The sequence below is a fragment of the Python bivittatus genome, unplaced genomic scaffold, assembly GCF_059951505.1.
Source record: "Python bivittatus isolate LINGU-HERP-01145 unplaced genomic scaffold, Pbiv_v1 ctg000840_np1212, whole genome shotgun sequence".
Taxonomy (NCBI): Eukaryota; Metazoa; Chordata; class Lepidosauria; order Squamata; family Pythonidae; genus Python; species Python bivittatus.
In genome coordinates this window covers 23219010-23237541 of record NW_028277113.1, presented here as the reverse complement: position 1 = coordinate 23237541, position 18532 = coordinate 23219010, and the positions used below count along the sequence as shown (strand labels likewise).

The 18532-nt window shown below is 36.4% G+C and overlaps 1 protein-coding gene across 9 annotated transcripts in view; it reads right to left on the bottom strand.

Annotated features, from left to right (window-relative positions):
• The window catches only part of MBP (myelin basic protein), a 235349-nt gene that overhangs the window by 12264 nt on the left and 204553 nt on the right, over window positions 1-18532 (bottom strand). For all 9 annotated transcript variants that reach the window (XM_088130987.1, XM_088130990.1, XM_088130989.1 and 6 more), the window contains one exon: window positions 1492-1602. In XM_088130987.1, the coding sequence (XP_087987113.1) occupies window positions 1492-1602 (111 nt within the window). The remainder of the gene's footprint in view (window positions 1-1491; window positions 1603-18532) is intronic.

Below are 18532 nucleotides of genomic sequence, written 5' to 3'. Positions count from 1 at the left end.
GTCACTAAAATTAGCTTTATAATGTCAAGTGAGAAATTGAATTTAGGACTTAGCTATCAAGCAGTAATTCAGTGTCATTCATTTTCTTCACATTCTTCATGCCAGAAGTAGCCAATAAACTTGGGCTTTTGAATCATGGTATTGCATACTTTGCTTTAAAACATGTTACTGGACAAAGAAGAACTAAAGACACATATAGCTTTAACCACTCATCCTGCACTCAGAGTAAGTTTAGTTCATCTCTAAGGTATCATTGCACAATCTCAGGTTAGCTGATCTTTAGGAACTGAAATTTCTATCTGCACTTTGTCAGAAGTTCAGGCTGGAAATATACTTCAAGTAACAGCAGCTGTTCAGGAAAACTTCTGTCTGTATGACTGCAGGGCTTGGTTTATACAGATGAATATGAGAGATTTACAAATCTCTACACAATTAAAAAACACCAGAAATAGTTTATTAGATTAAAAAAAAAATAAAACTCTTTGTAACAAACCTGTCACATAAATTAAGGGCAACCTAACAAGCGAGGCATGCCCTCAGCACTGAAGAATGGCTTGTAAGCTTCTGTCTGGGATTGTGTTTTAATTGTAGCTTATTATCCAAATTCGGTGGCTGTTAGGCACCAGAGAGCAGCCACAATATGTTCATAGGGACCCATTTTCCTCAGAAAATGGAAGATAGCATGAATGGTCTTATTATTATTAAGCTTTAATGTAGCCCAAACATCTTTCACCTTGTGCTTAAACATATTGCTTTGTAAATTTCCTTAAGGCTAAGGTGAGTAGCCATCTTTTTCCTTAAAATGCCCTGTTGTGACAGAGGAGTGTTCCTATGGCCCTGTTATGAAAGAAGAATAACGAATAATAAAGCCAATCTTCAGTGATCCGACAATTTATTTTTTAATAAGGGATACTAAAGCACCTCTTTAAAAACATCAAACAAATAATCAGGGCATTATGTGTCTTCAAAGAGATAGCCTTTCAGGCAGAATTCACTATTTAGATCTAACAATAACAGCCAAGAGGTGATCCCTTAACCACAGAAGTAGATTAGGCATTACTTTCAAGTCAACCTGATACAGAGGGAAAATAAGTTACAAATAGAATAAATAGTTGAAATTCTATGATTAGCCCTGGGCGTTTCATAATCTAATCCTATAAATCACGTTTAAATCCCAGAAAGGATGCATAAGATTTCTGGCTCCAATATATTGATTATCTGAAGGAATTCCCATATACACCCAAAGTGGTTATTTATTTCACTGTAGTAGATGGTTCCCCATATACTTTTGAATTTGTAGGACTTATGCTCCTATTGAATAGAATAGAGCAGGGTTTATGGATAAAAGATTTCCATACCCATTTGGAGCTGCGGATCAGGACAATGGCCTTTGCCACTACTGTCTATCAAAAATACTGTAACTTGGGGCCTGGCAGTTTATGTTCTTCTAAATACATAAGTAGGAATGACTTAGAAGGAAATAAAACTTACAATGTTCTTGAAGAAGTGGACTACTGGGTTGTCATCCACATATCGTCCATGCTGAGACCTTGGATGAGGCAGGGAACTTACATGGCTAACTCTGGCGGCATGGTGATAGTCCTGAAACACAGGGTAGGTTATACTTGTAGATCAGCATGTATTCTGAAAGTAATTCATGTTCCCCTCTTGAAATCAAATCTGTTATCAATGAAGTGTAAGGTCTTAAATAAAGAAGAAATTAGAGGAATGGAAATTAGAATCAGAAAGACTTAAGAAATCTGAGGAATTTGTTCAAAGTATTTATTTAGTGCAAGTTTTCTTCCAACAGTAGTCTATCAGAAACACAGCACAAATGTATTTACCTCTACTTATTATTTAGTTTGTTGTACAAGCTGACCTTGGCTGGTTCTAGAAAAGCCAAGCAAAGTCAGACTTGGTGAATAGTTGGATGGAAGACTACCAGCAGGTTGAAGGGCTGAAGACTAGAATGAGAAATAGAACAAACAAACAAAAAAACTCAGAAGGCAAAATGGAATCACTTTTATATTTTTGTCAAGAAAACAATATGGATGTGTCCCTTTAATATCACACAGTTGTGTATGATTGATAAAAACCATAACCTTTTTTAAAAACTGAAAGTTAGAAGTAAACTTCTTGTGACTATTCTATTTAGATGCTATTGGTAAGATGCGGTAATAGACTTATCCTTCAACAGTTGATCTGTTTTCAAAACTAAGAACATACAATTCTTTATGCTTTAATTCCATGGCCAGGAAGGAAACCATGTCGTACTGTGCATTTGGATAAGGAGTAGCTTTTCCAGTTTCCAAGCAAAGACCTTTTTAGATCTTCTTTAAAACTCTCCTTTGGGGTTCTAATAACCTGAGATTGTTTGCATGCAGATCAGCTACATTATTATTAAATTGCAATCCGAAACTTCCATCATGCATTTGCCTATTATTGAATCGCAAGGATGTGCAAGGATGTGGAATATGGCTTCTGGAACTCTTTCCAACTCCTTTAGCAGCAATGGCTATAGGAGGCCTTTGTAGCTTCTTTTGTGTAATGAAGTAATACCATGTTGCATTAATGTGTGTATATCTGAGGGTTTAATCAAGGTCGGTACATATGAATTGCCCCTGTGTGTTTCTGTGTTTCTGCTCTCCCTTCATGTTGCATCTGCATGCTTGTGTGTATGTACATACCAGGAAGTTGCATAAGGGTCACTTTAAGCCATGTAACAGGATGGAGGAGGACTTGAAATGGAACAGGCAGAGGAATTTTGAGCTGCAGCCCAACTTCCTTTCCCGTAGGGATATACTGGGAGATTTTTTTCTGGATTGCTTTTCAAGGTTGGATCTGGGCCAACCTTGGGGTTTCTTTTGCTAGCTTCTGCTGTCACACCAAATTTGGTTTCATTCTTTTCCATTCTCAGGGAGTTATCCTGCTGAGGGACAGACAGAGTCATGAGCCCCTTAACCTAATTGCTTTCCAGCTCTCTGTTGAGTTGGAAAGAATAAAAAAAAGAGGTTGGATGAGGCTAGCCAAATGGCTCATTTTCTCTGGCCCTCTAAATTCCAGGGTAGATACAGAAAGCCATTTAGGAGCTGGTCACATCTTTAAACTCAGTATAGGAAGCATACAAACGTATGAGGAATAGGTCACCAGCAGCACTTTACTGCAAGCATGATTAAACAGCATTTAAAATGTGACCAGATGCTTATTAAGAGAAGTACCCTGTACTTTATGCTGTGAAATGGGCAATTTGTGGGAACCGATGGCTTGTGTCCATTGAAAGTTTTAGAAGCAATGCTGGATTAACAGTATCCATAAAAAAGCAAAGAAAAAGGAAATCACTGTCTTTTATTAAACCAATAATTACTATAAACCTGAATGACTTTAAGTTGCAAAGAAATCCTCTTTAGCTATTAGTGTTTAAAACATACCTGGCAAAAAATGAAGTAAAGTATGAAGTTATATGCAAAGGCTGAGGTTAAACAAATCATGATGAATGTTCTTCCTATTTGACAGACCAGGGGATGAAATTTAGTGCACACACGCACACACCAACCTTCCAGACACAGTTGACCATCTGTTTATGCTGTGAGATCATAAAAAGGGACACAGTCAGTTTCTTGTCCCCACTGTTATTTCCTTTTGGGAGGGGGGAGTTAAAGTTGGAGATAGGAGCAGAAAGCCTCCCAAGAGCATATCTCTCCAATTCCCAGCCTTACCACCACCCAAATATTGGAAATGTTGCTTTTGGCTATTTTTGGACACAATGTCAGTTGCTAGGGGCCTGGAGCATGCAGCTCTTGGCTACAGGCAGCCCATAATTGACTTCATATATCATATGAATTAGGTAGGTCATAAGGAGAAATGGAATCTGCATCAGAATGATGTAGTGAGATGTTCTTGTTCAGTGTTGCAGTTCGTAATTTCTTCCTCCATAATATTGCATCTATTTTTGCAAATCTTCAAGACTAAGATATTATCTTGGCTGCATAAAGATCAGTACTTGGAGAAGCATGATCATAAGTATACATATAATTATTCACTTCATAATTATTCACTTCCAGTGCTTCTTGATCTCTTGGATGGCAAATGAAGGGTATGACACTGTGTTCTCTGGAAATGACTTTCCATCTTTAAGAATGAATAATAGCTCAATCTGGAGGTAATTAAATATGTGCTAACCAATTCTTCCTTCTACCTGCCATCTGATGAAAAATTCTATGTAACTTAAAAACTCCCATGGTTGTACACCAGTGGAACGCCTGACACTGCTCCCATGCCTTTCAATGTACTGACATTGTACAGCTGAATCCCAGAAGACTATAGGCAAAATAAGATGTATTGGGCAGTACATAATATATGAAAGAGCATGCATTTCAGAATTCCAAATTTATGAACTTTTCTTGGGTATCATAAAAATATGCAGGCACTTACCTTTAGTTCCAGGAAGACCTAACTCAAAATGTGAATATAGTGTCTCAGTGATATATACTGGTTTGCCATTATATATCTCAGACACTCTGAAAGAAGGTTCCCAAGATATTTTGAAGCCAGACAGCAACTATTGAGTTATTGAGTGCAATAACAGAGTTATTGAGATACATAGTTTACTCTATCTGATATAGATTATTAGATATATAGATTATTATATGATTACTATAATCTTCCCATTGTTTAAAAAATCAGGTTTGTGTTTGTTAACATGTAATACAAATTCCAAAGCTGAATTGATTCAGCTTCACTTATTCCTGTGAGGAAAGATTTAGCCCAAAGAGTCCACTAACTTCCCACTGTTCATGTCACCTGTTTATCTGATGATTAGTTGTCTCTTCTGATGTCCATTTTAAGATGAAATTCTACAGAGGCTCTGTAAAAATGAGGGTCTCTAGATAATTCACCTGTGAGCCCATTTCAATTTTTTCATTTTTTTTAATGCAGCCCATATCCAAGGGTAGGGGGGGTCAGAATAAAGAAAGGGAAGGAGTGAGTGGGGTAGGCACACACTCTGACTCTATTCAAGATAGCACTGACCTTGATTGTGTGTACCACTGCACATTTTTCTTGATCTTTTCTTGAAGAGAAGAGACAGCCTTCCAATTTTTTGCTGTGGCTGGGAGGTCATAATTGCCTACTATATCCTGAATGATGTGCTGCCACAGCACAGATTTGAGCTAACAGGCCAAGATAAGGGATGTGTTAGAGACCCACGTTGTGCAAAGATGGCCATTAGGTTTAAATGCCGGAGACAAAGTAAGTCTCCAGTGTAGTACTGTGAATCATTAGCCCAGCGCAAAGAGGCAGATTTGAATATTTTGTGAACTTTCAGAATTATACAAACAAACAAATCTGGGTCTTTTGATTACAACTATTGAACGTTAAGCATTAGAGTTACAAGTTTTTACTGTGCTTTAACTGCATGGCTGACTGCAGTTAAACTGCATCCCAGCTTTCAGTGCACTTCAGTTCATTAAGTCACTCTTCTTCACCCTGCATCAGTTACTAGCTTCCTACTTGTGAGCAGATTGGAGACTAAATGTTTTTCTGGTATTTTTTTCCCCTCAAGTTTCTGAAAACTTTTCTCTTGAGTCACCAGCTCACAAGCTGGAATAGTTTTTATTATCATATCAGCAAATACAGTCCACACACCAAAATAAACCAAGTCATTGAATGAAAATGTTGAACTATGTAAGAAAAGCCTCTTTAAAACCAAGGGAATGCCTTTTTTTTTCTGAGTGATCTTCTTCTTCCTTCTTCCAAAAAGTGATCTTCCTTCTTCCAAAAGACTTACAATATAGGAAGGGTCATGTTAATTTTAATGTGTGGATTCCTTAATGCTGCATCACCTTGCTTTCAGGCGAAGGCAGGCAGGCAGGCAGGCAGGCAGGCAGGCAGGCAGGCAGGCAGGCAGGCATGGACTGGAAATGCAGTAAATGTAAACCTGAATTGTTTCTAAATCTGCTTTATCCATCGACAGGTGGAGCCAGGAAAGAATAGTTGACTGACTGCTACCTAACAATAGTTTATGGTTCTCAAGTCAGAGTGATTTCTGGAGAAACAGTTTCTGTTTTTAATTTGTTTTAAGCATCCTGATATCCTTTTCCAATAGTCAGTTTTCAGCTGCATGCAAGAAAAAATATTTCTCCTGGTCATCAATGAAAATGAAATTCAGGGGACTCTTCTGGCCTTCATACTGCACCTGCTGCAGTGTGGCTTCAGGATGAATGCTGGCAATCTTACCATCTATTTGTTTGTGGTGGTTTGAACAGATCTGGATTTACAAATAAGACTGGCACAGTTGTGTCTCGGGTGCCTTGATCAAAAAATTCTGACTGCCCTAAATTGCCTGGAGAACAAGTTCTGCTAAAACACAGGAGAGAAAGGGCCATCTCCAGTTCCAGCTTCTGTAACTAAGCAACAAGAATTACCAAGGCAACCAGGCATTTTCAAGGTAGATAAAAGCTAGTAGATAAGAGCTGTGGTGGGGTGACTCCAAACTGGAAGCTCTTAAACATGCCAGCCATCCAAACAAACTACCGGAGGGATGGAGAAGAAAGCAGGGGCTGTAAAGCTTTTTTGTTTGTCTTTCAACCGTCTGCCTTCCCATCTTGTAGAATCAGAAAATTAACAGTGGATTTTCTTTTAAAACTGATGAGCTGCAAAGACTGAGCTGTTCTTATCCTTGAAATTGATTCTGACATCAGAAAGATGCATGTTCTCTAATACCTTTGTAGCCATATCACAAGCATGGTTGTTGCCTTTCATGCTTTGGAAGCACCACCAGTTCTTGTGTTACTTTTAATCTTGTTTTTTATTTCAATTTAAATTGTGGTTTTTAATGGTTTTTACGTATTCTGTTTGATTATGTGTGCTGCCCAGAATCACTATACGAGATGGGCGGCTATACAAATGTGATAAACAAACAAACAAAAAAACAAACTGCTTTTAACCCCTTATCCCACCCTTAACCCATGCCAAACATAGCCTAATCCTGAAAGACTGAGCGAGCTTTTGTTGTTATTGTGGTTAAAATCAAGATCTACCAATAATGTAATGTAATGCAAGAACCAATGAAGCATGATCACTGGGGACCTTGAATACTTGTTGAGAAGACAGTGTTTCAACTGCTGCAGCTTTTCTAAACCAAGGATCCAAGCTGCAGCTACATGATTAATTTCTTTCCAATACCAAAGGTACTAATACAACTGCCTTGGATTCTTTAATTAGTCAGTTAAAGTTACAGGAGAATCCAGCATTGCTTTCCTGCCAAATCCTACTGAAATAAAGGACTTTGTCAATAAAATTGATGCGAGATGAAAGACATCGTAAGAAGAGAGTGCTAATGTGTCATTTTTTAAAAGTGAGAATTTAAAACATAAATAATGGACATTTTCTATCATTTAGAAGGGAATACTTATAGGTTGCATAAAACCACAGTCAAATTTCAATCATATGTTTTGGAGATCTTCCAAGCTGGCAGGTAACAATGGCATTATTGTCCCAAATACCTTTTCTTGGAACTGTAATTTTTAAATCACTGTACTTGTACGTACATCAGGAAAAATAATAGTTATATTGCACCTGAAAGGAAACAGGTAACTATAAGGGGAAAGATAGCAGAAAAACCTGTTAGGATGGCTTCTTTGAAAATCTGCTTTGCTCCATTAATAGAAGAGCCCAGAACTACCAAAACAATTACATTATAAGTAAGATCCTTGATACGAGCAGTATCTTATATACCAAAGTATTGAGAACTTCATCTAACTTTGCTCAGGAAGAACTCCAAAATGACAGTTGTAGTTTCATTATTACAACTTCTGTTAGAGTTTTTGAAATGGGTAATCTGTATTGTAATGGGTATTTAAGTCTTCTAAAGTAAAAAGTGTGATTTTCACTGTGGTGATTTTGTAAATAATTACAGAGTTGCAGTCTGGCCTTGTTCTTTCTATTCATAAAATGTCTGCCTGCTGTTCTCTAGCAAATGCTCCTGAACCAGACAGTTGCATTTGCCTAGCAGTCTATTTCAGTGGAATTTAACATTTTATCTTTTTTAAAAATATATTTGAATGGTGACATACACACATTTGAATGGTGAATATACACACAAAGAAAACCCTGCAGCACCAACAAAGACAAATGATAGTGATTATACAGTGAAGAAAGAAAACCTAGATATGCTATAGTAATTAAAAGAAACTGGATGTGACAAAAGAAAGAAAAAGGGAACAGATTAAAAAAAATCCATATAATTACTATACATAAATATAAAAGAATATTTACCTTCATATTAGATCCTCAGTGGAAACTTAGTTTGTTGCAATGAATAGCAAATATTTTTGGGGCATGTTTGAAAATTTAACAATTTATTATAGTACAAGGTTTTGCAGAATACAATAAATGTATTAGTTGTTAAGGTATTACAAGGGTATTATTGTTTTCCTTTGTTATATTGCAGGATGTATTTGTGCCATGGACTGAATGAGAAATAAAACTGAAGAAAAAATTGGAACCAGTTTGCATTATCTAAAAAGAACATGTACTTTCTACAGAGTATTACATTTTATGAACTTTACCACATTTATAACATGCAAGAAGCTCAGGGCTGAATACTTAGTCCCGCTACCTTTTTTTTTTTTTAATCTTCCATGCAGCCTATGAAGTACGATAGTCTGGTAGATAAGTCTTCGTGTCTGAGCAGAGTTTCAGACTGTTTCTGTCATTCTGGCCACTACTCATACAGTTTAGGCCCAATACATAATTCTTACAATTCCCTCTTTTACTTTGAAAAACATAGTCCTTTCTGTTACCTTCTGGGTTTAGAAATAATATGATTTTTAAAGAAATACCAAAGTTCTGAAAGTCACTAAATGTAAAGAAAATTAGTTAGATGAAAGAATGCTAAAATATTCTGTTAGGAAAAGCTATTATTTCAGAAATTTTTCTGACAATATTTCTTATAATCAAACTAAAAATGGCTGGAAAATATAATTTTATTATCAGGGTTACTAAATCTGGGCTGCAGAGCCCTGCAAACCACTAGCTGGCAGCAAAGATGTACATACATTGTGAACCTTTGCTGCCATCTAGTGATCATTCAACATTTGCAGCCCAGATTTAATAGCTTGTATTATATAATTGGACTGTGCATATTTTGAAATTATTTAGAAGAGAAGCTTCAGAACATGTGGAAGCATAAGTGCAGCACATCTTTAAAGCAGCTGCATCTTTTCTCACTTGTCTCCTTAAAGCAACCGTATCTTTAATGTGGCTCCTTCTATCAGCTGTGGCTGTGTGGTTTGAAGTGCCTCTTTTGAATAATTTTGAGACACACACAACCCAATATTATACTATCTGCCTTATTTGGGGGCATTATCACTTCCCTTTTTGTTGGACATTATATGGAACAATATTTGTGTTCATTTCTGAAAGAAACTACTCTCTCCAGAATCAACTTGCACATCCAAATTTAATATAGCCAACATTTATTTTAATTAATTAATCTTTCAGAAGTGTTTCTGCCCAAAAATGGTGCTGAAGGTAACTAGCAACCATATAAAGATAAAAAATGACTAGCAACAAAAATAGCACAATAAAATTATGCTTAGCCCAAGGTCAGATTTGATTATTGGGACACATGTCTTAGCTGCATCCAAATTGGGATATGGAAAACCACTGTAGTTGTTGAAGATTCTTTGAAATCTACTTCTGCTCCAGAATGCAATTTCAAGATTGTAGGTGGATACTTTTAGGCAGGACCATATCATACCATCCTACAAGAGTTACACTTGCTACCAGTTTCTTACTGGGTATAATTCAAAGTATTTGTTCCAAGATTCCTCTGGAGACCTTCCTTCTATACCAGTCACTTCACTCTTGATGGAGAGAACCTTCTTCGTGTCTTTAAAAGGCCTTTTCAATGGCTGAAACTAAACTCGTTACTCCATACTTGGGAGTGATAATCTTTTGTGCAGTATTTCAGCCATGGGCCAAGCTTTTTTAAACAAGCAATTTCTCCCCTGGTAACTTAAATGTTAGCAGAAGCCATCTTGTCCCTCTGCTAGATTTACAATTCTTATTACATACTTTTGTAGGTGTGTGTGTTTCGTATTTCAAATATTTTAAATTTTGTGGTGGTTTAAGTGCTGTAAGTTACCCTAGTAATTTGTATACGTTAAAAAGGCTAGCTAGTATTTTTATAAACATATTGACAATGGAAGAGCCTTCTTGAACAAAACACATTTGTCTGCTGTCGGAAAGACAATGGAGAAAGAGTGAATTTGGCTCATGTGGTAAGAAGTTCCAAATCTTAGCAGCAGCTACTGAGAAGGCCTTGAATTTTCACCAAGCATGCCTCCAATAGTAGTGATAAGCTTGAGAGAAAGGCTTCTTCCAAAGTCCTTGTATGGGACAATTCAGTTTTTCAGATACCCTGCTTATTCAAGGCTCTGTTTTTCATAACTAGCCCTTTAACATGTGCCCAGAAACAGAACTGTTAAACATTACATGATCCCTATCATGGATTCTGTTCAAACATCCAGTTGCAAATTTCTAACTCAGTTGACGTTCTCAATTACTTTTCCAAGTTAGCTTCAATTCAGTGAACATATCAATTAGAAACAACTTGCATATGCTATTTTCACCCATGGACATCCTTGAGGAGGATCCCACCAGCAGATGGCATTTCCTGATTCTCTTTTTAACATGCACATTAAAGGGGAGCCATTGAAACTAGCTATGGGCCATCTCTATTAACAATTTTCAGCTACAGCCAATACACAGTCACTCGCAGGCATCATTTACATATGAAGTGTGCTTCTTCGTTGAACGCATTCTCAGAAGCAACCTTTAGTTCACATTTTGCAAAACGGAAGAGGATTCATGAATAAGCTGCATTTATCAGTGTTAATTGCGACATTCTTACCAGAGCTGGATTGTATAAATAAATAAATGATAGAAAAGAAAAGGCTTTCTTTTGAGGTATATTGGGGGTTTTTTTGTTTGTTTGTTTGCTTTGCATTAGCTTTTTTTCCTTCCTAAAAGGGTAAACAACATATAGTATTCAATAGAAGCATGCATTTATGTATTTATTAACATATTTGTATGCCGCCACAATAATAATAATAAAAAAAATACTCTCAGCAGCTCCCATAAAAATACAATGTAAAAACAATGCATATAAAAGTAAAAACACAACACAACAAACATTTTAAAAAATGGCAAGAACTGCTCAAATCAGGGGAAGGCTCTCAGAAAAGTCTTGGTCTTTCTTAAGAAGCTTATGGAAAACTAGCAAAGAATGAGCCAGCCTGTTTTGCACAATGTTGACACTGCAACAGAAAAGAGGTGTCTCCCTGCCTCAGCCCCCCTGAATCCCCACAATGTGTGGGATTTGGAGCAGTTTCTTCCTCCTAGATCTAATGGGTTGGGCCAAAGCTGGCTGAAGAAGGCAGTCCTGAAGATATTCTGAAGGTATCTAAGTGCCAAGTCATGAAGAACTTTATAGGACAAAGCCAGTCTCCTAAATGGGACCAGAAACCAACTGGCAATCAATGCAGGGTCCACAAAACTTGGGAGCCCAAAAGTATGCAAAAATATTCAATATTCACAAGTATTCCCTCACTTCTACAGCAGAGACCACTAGTAAAATAGAAAAAGGGTGAATTCTGATCTTACAGAACATTTAAAGCCATAGTCTGTGACTAGAAAACTGAAGGAGGAACTATTGTGCACAAAAATATGCTGCATTCACATATATTTGTTTACTTGTTTGGAATTATGAAAAAAAACCATTAAAAATGTATGACACAAGCAGTGGGGCACATACAAATCACTTTTTGGGGTGAGCAGGGAATCCTCACTTTGCTTTTATTTTATTTAGGCTGATACATTATCATTTAATCTTTTAAGGAGCATCATGTATGGTAAATCAGAAATGCAGTATATCTTTTGTTAATGCCAAATAGCTAGAAATGCAGCATTTTATTCCATGTCATGCATAACTGTCCACAAGGCATTTGTATGAACCCTAAATGAAAAATGCATTTAAAAAATGGTTGAAATCCTGTGCAATGTGGTGTATGTGCAAGATTTTGGTAATTTTGATAAAATATACATTTGGATCCTGCACCTATAATATTCTTACAGACTATTAGGGATCCTCAGACAAGTTGAGAACCACTGGAATATGCTGCCTATATATGAAAACCATGTCTATAGCATTGTTCTGGGCAGTTAAATCTAATCAATTAGTCACATTCATCCTATATCTGAGACTGTGTTGAGGAGTGAAGCTCCTTCCCTCTCATTTGCTGTTGACTGGATGTCTTGATTTTTGGCTTCAGGAAGGCAAAAAAGATTGGAATTTGTCATACCATTTGCCCAAATGTCAACCTCCAACCAGTGAGGTTGCTTCCAAAAGATACAATAATGGCTATCATCCTGAGTCATTTTAAATTGAGGGAGAATAAAGCTGGTCATTTTGGTCTATGACCAAACCAGTAGCAATCTGCTTTGCTGTACCAGTTGCTGGGCAACGTCAATGGGAAAGCATGACTGCATTCCTCTTCTGACACACTGTGCTCATGCCGTGCTTCTGGATTTCTCATAGGTTTCTGGTAAGCTGACCCACTTCAAGAATTGTTCAGAGGTCTATATCAGCATCAGTTGATTCCAAATGAGCTTGTTGATAAGCAAAGGGATGCCTGATTTACAAGTTCAGGTGATATGTCTTCCTCTTAAAAAATGGCATTTATTTTTTATCATTTCTTTTGGTTAAAAAAAAAATATCATGCCCGAAGTGTAGAGTTTTCCATTTGCATATATTCAATACTTCTTCATTAAGAATTCTATCACCTTATGCTGCAGGGCATTTGAACTCCAGATTCAGCTCAAAAAAAGGAATCATAATGAAAGATAGTGTTGTTTACAGAAATATTTTTTTCTTATACCATAGTTCGTAAGACTTCTTTAGAGAATTTCTTGCTAGTTCTTTCTAGTTAATAATAATAAAAAGGATTAATTCTCATGCTTGTGGGGAGACCTAGAGAATTGGCTGTCAGAAGTAAAACATTTCATGTGGGAGGGAAATTATATATATCTTTACCTTTTCTCTTGATATCGAAATATTGGTTGAACTTCAGCCAATATGATTGCAGAACCTTTTTTTGTTTTCGCTCAAGGATACATTTCCTCAGAGTAAATCTTTAGAGGTTGCATGCTGAGAGTGGGGCAGTTGCAAATCAAACGCAGACAAAGTTATTTTCTTTTCTATTTCTCTTGCCTCATTTCTTCTAATCACTAACCAAAATAAACAGCAGTTGAACTTGTCAGGGGTCTGAACTGTTCTGAATATTAGACCAAGGCTGCAGGAACTTCAGTCAAAGCCCTAATGTCCTAGGATTCTCACTCTGCTGCAGAATTCAGATCTGCAAACCTAAATATGTCATTTCACGAACTCTGTACATTTTAGAAAACCAAATTGATTGCTTTTAGTTGGATTTAGATGGTAATAAGTGTAGTTAAGAGCACAATTCGTGGCTTCACTAGGAGAAAGAGTGGTTTCCATAGAGAACACTGTAGAAAAATCCATTAAGAGGCAAGCACATTTTGTAGCAATCCCCGAAGACTGAATTATTACATATCAGGCACGTGTACATTCTGAGATATGTTTTAATTTCTTTAATTGAGCTGAAATGTAGATCCCTTTAACACAATCCATTTTATTTGATGCCTGTTACAGTTATCTATTTTACATTTTGGTGTTCTCACTTCAAATCAGCTATCCTTCAAAGCCCACTCTTCTTGATCCCGTTCAACAGAGTGCAATATGAAAATATATGACATTGAACATAAGATGTTAATGTACTAATTAATACACCATTTTGCAGTGAGAAAGATATTTAATAAACACTTTATCAATCAGTCAAATATTCAAACAAAATCATGTTAATCACAGACTTCAGAAAGCTAGTACCATTGATTATATATTTTACAATGCTATAATTTATATCTCAGTTGCACAAAATCAACGAGTTCTATAGACACAACAAAGTTTTGAAAGAAGAAAAAGTCACAGTACATCATTTCTTTCAGAAAGTATATACATACTGAAAGACTTAATTAAAAGTGAAAACAAAAAGGTCCTATTGATGGGGCTAATTTCCCCAAATATGTTGCACTGAAGTACAATCTACTGTATGTATGACTATTAAACTGAAACAAGTTTGAGTGTCTTGCTTCATTATGGAGCCATTTTGCTGCTCACTTTGAGTGGTCTGTGATTAAAGAAGTCCCTGATCAGCCACAACTTCTCATTTCATTGGAATTGCTAAACCAATAAATTACAGTTACAAGATTCATAGTAAGCCACATCTTAAACAAATTGAAACTATAATTTGTGATCTTAGCTTCTTCTGAATACCCCAGATAGAAAAATAAAGACTTTCTGGTTTATTCATAGCTTCCTGCAAGGGGAGGAGTAAAGGGCTGAATGTATTCACAAAAGAACCATGAATACTTCAGCTTAATAAATCAAGATATGATCATCTGAATGTGACTTATATTGTTCAGCAATATAATTCATATTAACAATGATCTAGCATATGTTATGAGAAAAAAACCCATGCTTATTATTCATTGAAATATTCCTGTTCAATTTTTTTACTGACCAAATGTATTACCTGAAGCTTAACCATACATTATTTCAATTAATTTTAGATGCATCTATTTCTGTGAATTATATAAAACATTCAGACACTACCTTAAATAGAAAATGTTTATGTTATGTCATTAATCCTAAAAAAATCCAGTATGTTTTCACCAGCGCATAGCTCCTGAGTAGCAATATACTTGCTAAACTGAAACAGTTTAAACACTGACGTTTCATTGAAATCTGGATCTACCGAGCTATTCTAGAGTGCAGTCCCAATGGTCCTATGAGAGATTCTGTGTTTACAAAAAGAACTCTGACAGCTTAGAAAAATCCACTCCTTCCAGGGAACTGCTACAAAATAAAATAGAAAAGGAACTTTATCTCAAGTAGGATTTCTCCACACTAGTGTTTGCTTTCTATTGTACTTTATTTTTATTTCCTATGTGTAGAGCCTTTATTATCCTCAGTTTTAATGTTGTGCCTGTTTATATCTCTCCATTACAAAATTGCATTGATCATCAAAAGCTTCAGCCACTTCAGGTCCTACATTTCACAATTCTAGAACCTGGGATTGTTTATTCCAGAGGTTTTTTCTAAACTTCAGTGTAGAATCCAATTTACTTGGAGGCTAAATCCCAAGGAGCTAGTTTGGTGTAGCGGTTGAGGCATGAGGCTAGAAACTGGGAGACTGTGAGTTCCAGTCCGACCTTTTGCACGAAGCCAGCTAGAAGACCTTGGGCCAGTCACTCTCTCTCAGTCCTAGGAAGAAGGAGGCAATGACAAACCACTTCCGAAAAACCTTGCCAAGAAAACTGCAGGGACTAGGCCAGGCAGTTGTCAGGAGTCAACATTGATTAAAGGTGCAAAAAGGTGCCTTCTTCTTCCTAGGGCTGAGAGAGAATGACTGACCCAAGGTCACCAAGGTCACCCAGCTAGCTTCATTCTTAAGGTGGCAGTAGAACTCAGGGCCTCTCAGTTTCTAGCCTGGTGCTTTCATCGCTACATGAACCTAGCTCTCAATAAGTTATTTAGAGGCCTATATTGATAACTAGGCCAATGAAAGATCTCAAACTTCATGCCACAAAGGGTTGCAGAGACCACATTTGCATTCTATGTAACTAGCTAGCAGAAATGTTTAGGACCATCATGTAATTGTTTTGGGCTTGAAATGACAAATTATTTTTAATGGTTAATAAAATAATAATCTTAGTAAGAAGATATCAGAAAATAATACTTTGATGTAAAGAAATAATTTTATGTTCTGTCATGAAAATAGAATTATTTTCAAATGGTACAAGCATCCAATCTAGCCTTCTAGAATCATCTGTTGAACTGACTAACAGTATATGATTCACTTCAGTGAATCCTGGTGGATAATCACTTAATTGTCTGGAAACATACCATGTTTGGCACTGCATGCATCATTTCTTTTCTATTATATTCTATAAAAATGTTATTATTTGGACTTAGACATTTTTTTAAAGTAAACAGGCTTATAATAATTAAAAAAACTCTGTGTCTGACAACAGAAGAATGGATTGTGAAGATGGCTGAAGTTTGCAGAAATGGCTAAATCGACTTGTTTGATTAAGGAGGTCACTACAACTACTTTTATAAAATACTGGAAACCCTTTATAGATTTTTTGCTGAAAATGTATAAAAATGAACTGCTGATTTTTGGTTTGTTTATGGGAAGAACAGAACTATAATATGCAATATGGGAGGGTGGAGATAGTAATTGCTATGTTTGTAACTGCTAAAAAGAAGACTGGAAGTCACTTCTTTAGATACCTTTTTCTTGCTTTTTTGTATTCTTCCCTTTTTCTTTTACCCTTTTATAATCTCTTTTTTTTCTATTTCTTCTTCTATGTTTCTGTAGTTTTTTAAATCTTTGTAAAATCTTCTTTTAATAAAAAATTATACATAAAAAATCCTCTCTGTGTCAGCTGGATATTCATTTTAAATCGTCTAAACAATTTGATTGGACGTTGCCACCCAGTAAAGCCTCAAGATACAAATAGCCAACTTGGGCAGCCTACTCTTTCTTAATGCAACCGGGCTGGAAAGCACCCTTGGGGAAGTGCCTATCCTTTGCCACTCTATAAAATTCGGTTGTGTTACCTATATTGTATCACAGAGCTTCTTTGAGAATGTGGTTGTTAAGGTTGCAGTTGCTTGATTTTTACTAAAAATAATGGCACAGAGGAGATTTGGGGCCAACTTAAGAGTCATACTTTGGTTATTTGAAAATCAGATCAACAGTTTGAAACTTCAGATTTGTTCTCAATTAGCTTTGATTTCCCTCTCTCGCAATGCATGTTTAAGATGATATATAGGAGATTTGTGTCCTGCCACAGAGGGTTCTGTACTTATTTATTCATTTTGGTGCCTTTTATTATTCTACCACCCTTTTCTTTCATGTTTCTTAAATAACAAGGTAGCAGAGAATCTGCATCCTGCAGTGATGAAGAGGAGGTAGAAACAAAGTACGTATTCTTCTGGCTTTCCTCCATCCTACTCTCTTTAAACAAAGGATAATATTATTCACACATGTATTTTTTCATCCATGGATATTAATAAGAAAATGTGTCTCCACAAAGAATTTATAATGCTCTTTCACTGAATGTCAGCAGTTTCTCTGGACAAAAGGGTTATTGTGTTTGTTGCATTCCAACATTCACTGATGTGGGCAGATCAGTCACATAAACTAGAACAGCATTGCTTGGGGAAGAGGTTTGGTATATTCCTCTGACCATCATCCTTCCTTACATTGAGATCTGGGAATCCTTTCCAACTGAGTTTAGAGAACATTTCTGGTAGCTCTAGAAGCTCTTCTTGTCTTACAACTTTACATATCCAAAGTATTTTTCATGTAAATAGGACCTGAAGGTTTACAGAGGAATATGTTCAGAATTTTAGTTTTGTCTCATTGAAAGACAGGTCTGTGAGCGTAATGGTATGTGGGGATGACCTTGGGAGACAGAAGGCAGAACTGCAGACTAGGCAATGGTCAGATAAGAGGCAGCTCAGCCCACAGAAGGAATGGAGACATGGCAAATGTCTCAGAAGGGACACTCCTTAGGGGGGTGGGGGAGATGTACTTTAAGACTTGCATTGTTAATGTAACCTTATAATAAAGATTGACTTTGTACTCCTGGGTGTGTTTCTTGTCTGGACTACCTCGTAAGGCTGCCTAGAAAATGTCTCCTTGCAATACAAGATGCAGTACAATGTCAGCAAGATTTAGTTTTCCAGATGCTTTTAAAATATACACTGCTTGTTTGCGTTAACTATTTATACACAGAAACTAGATACATTTAACTGCAGTGACAGAAAGTATAGCTGTATTTTCAGCTATTCTGATATAGTTACGGACAAATAGAAATCCCTTACTGCCACCCACAGAGGTCAAGAAAGTCTAGGATGATAATAATTCTATGTTTTCCTAAAAGCATAAACATGCAATATAGTATTAACAAACGTTTGTGGCACTTATTGAATTAACTTCCAGTATCGAATTTCTCCTGGAACTGATTCCTCGGAAAAGTTTTCATTACCAGCATTATTATTTCTGAGAGTAACGTTGTTGCACAATGGCATAGCCATTTGTTACTGATTTTGTCTCAAACATTGAAAGTCCAACATTTAAAAGCAGATGTTCTGTTTTAGCTAGTCAGTATATGGGACTGTTTATAGCTTTTTAGTTTTTGTCCTTGAGGCACTGAGTTTTAGGTTATGGCGATTGAGATGTACCAGTGAAGGCAATGAAAACTGACAACAGTGAGCTATGAATCAACCATGCAAAACAATGATATATCATACAAAACTGTTTTTGTCTATATACAAACCCACTGCATAAGGTAAACAGTGTGGTTATTGCTCAATACA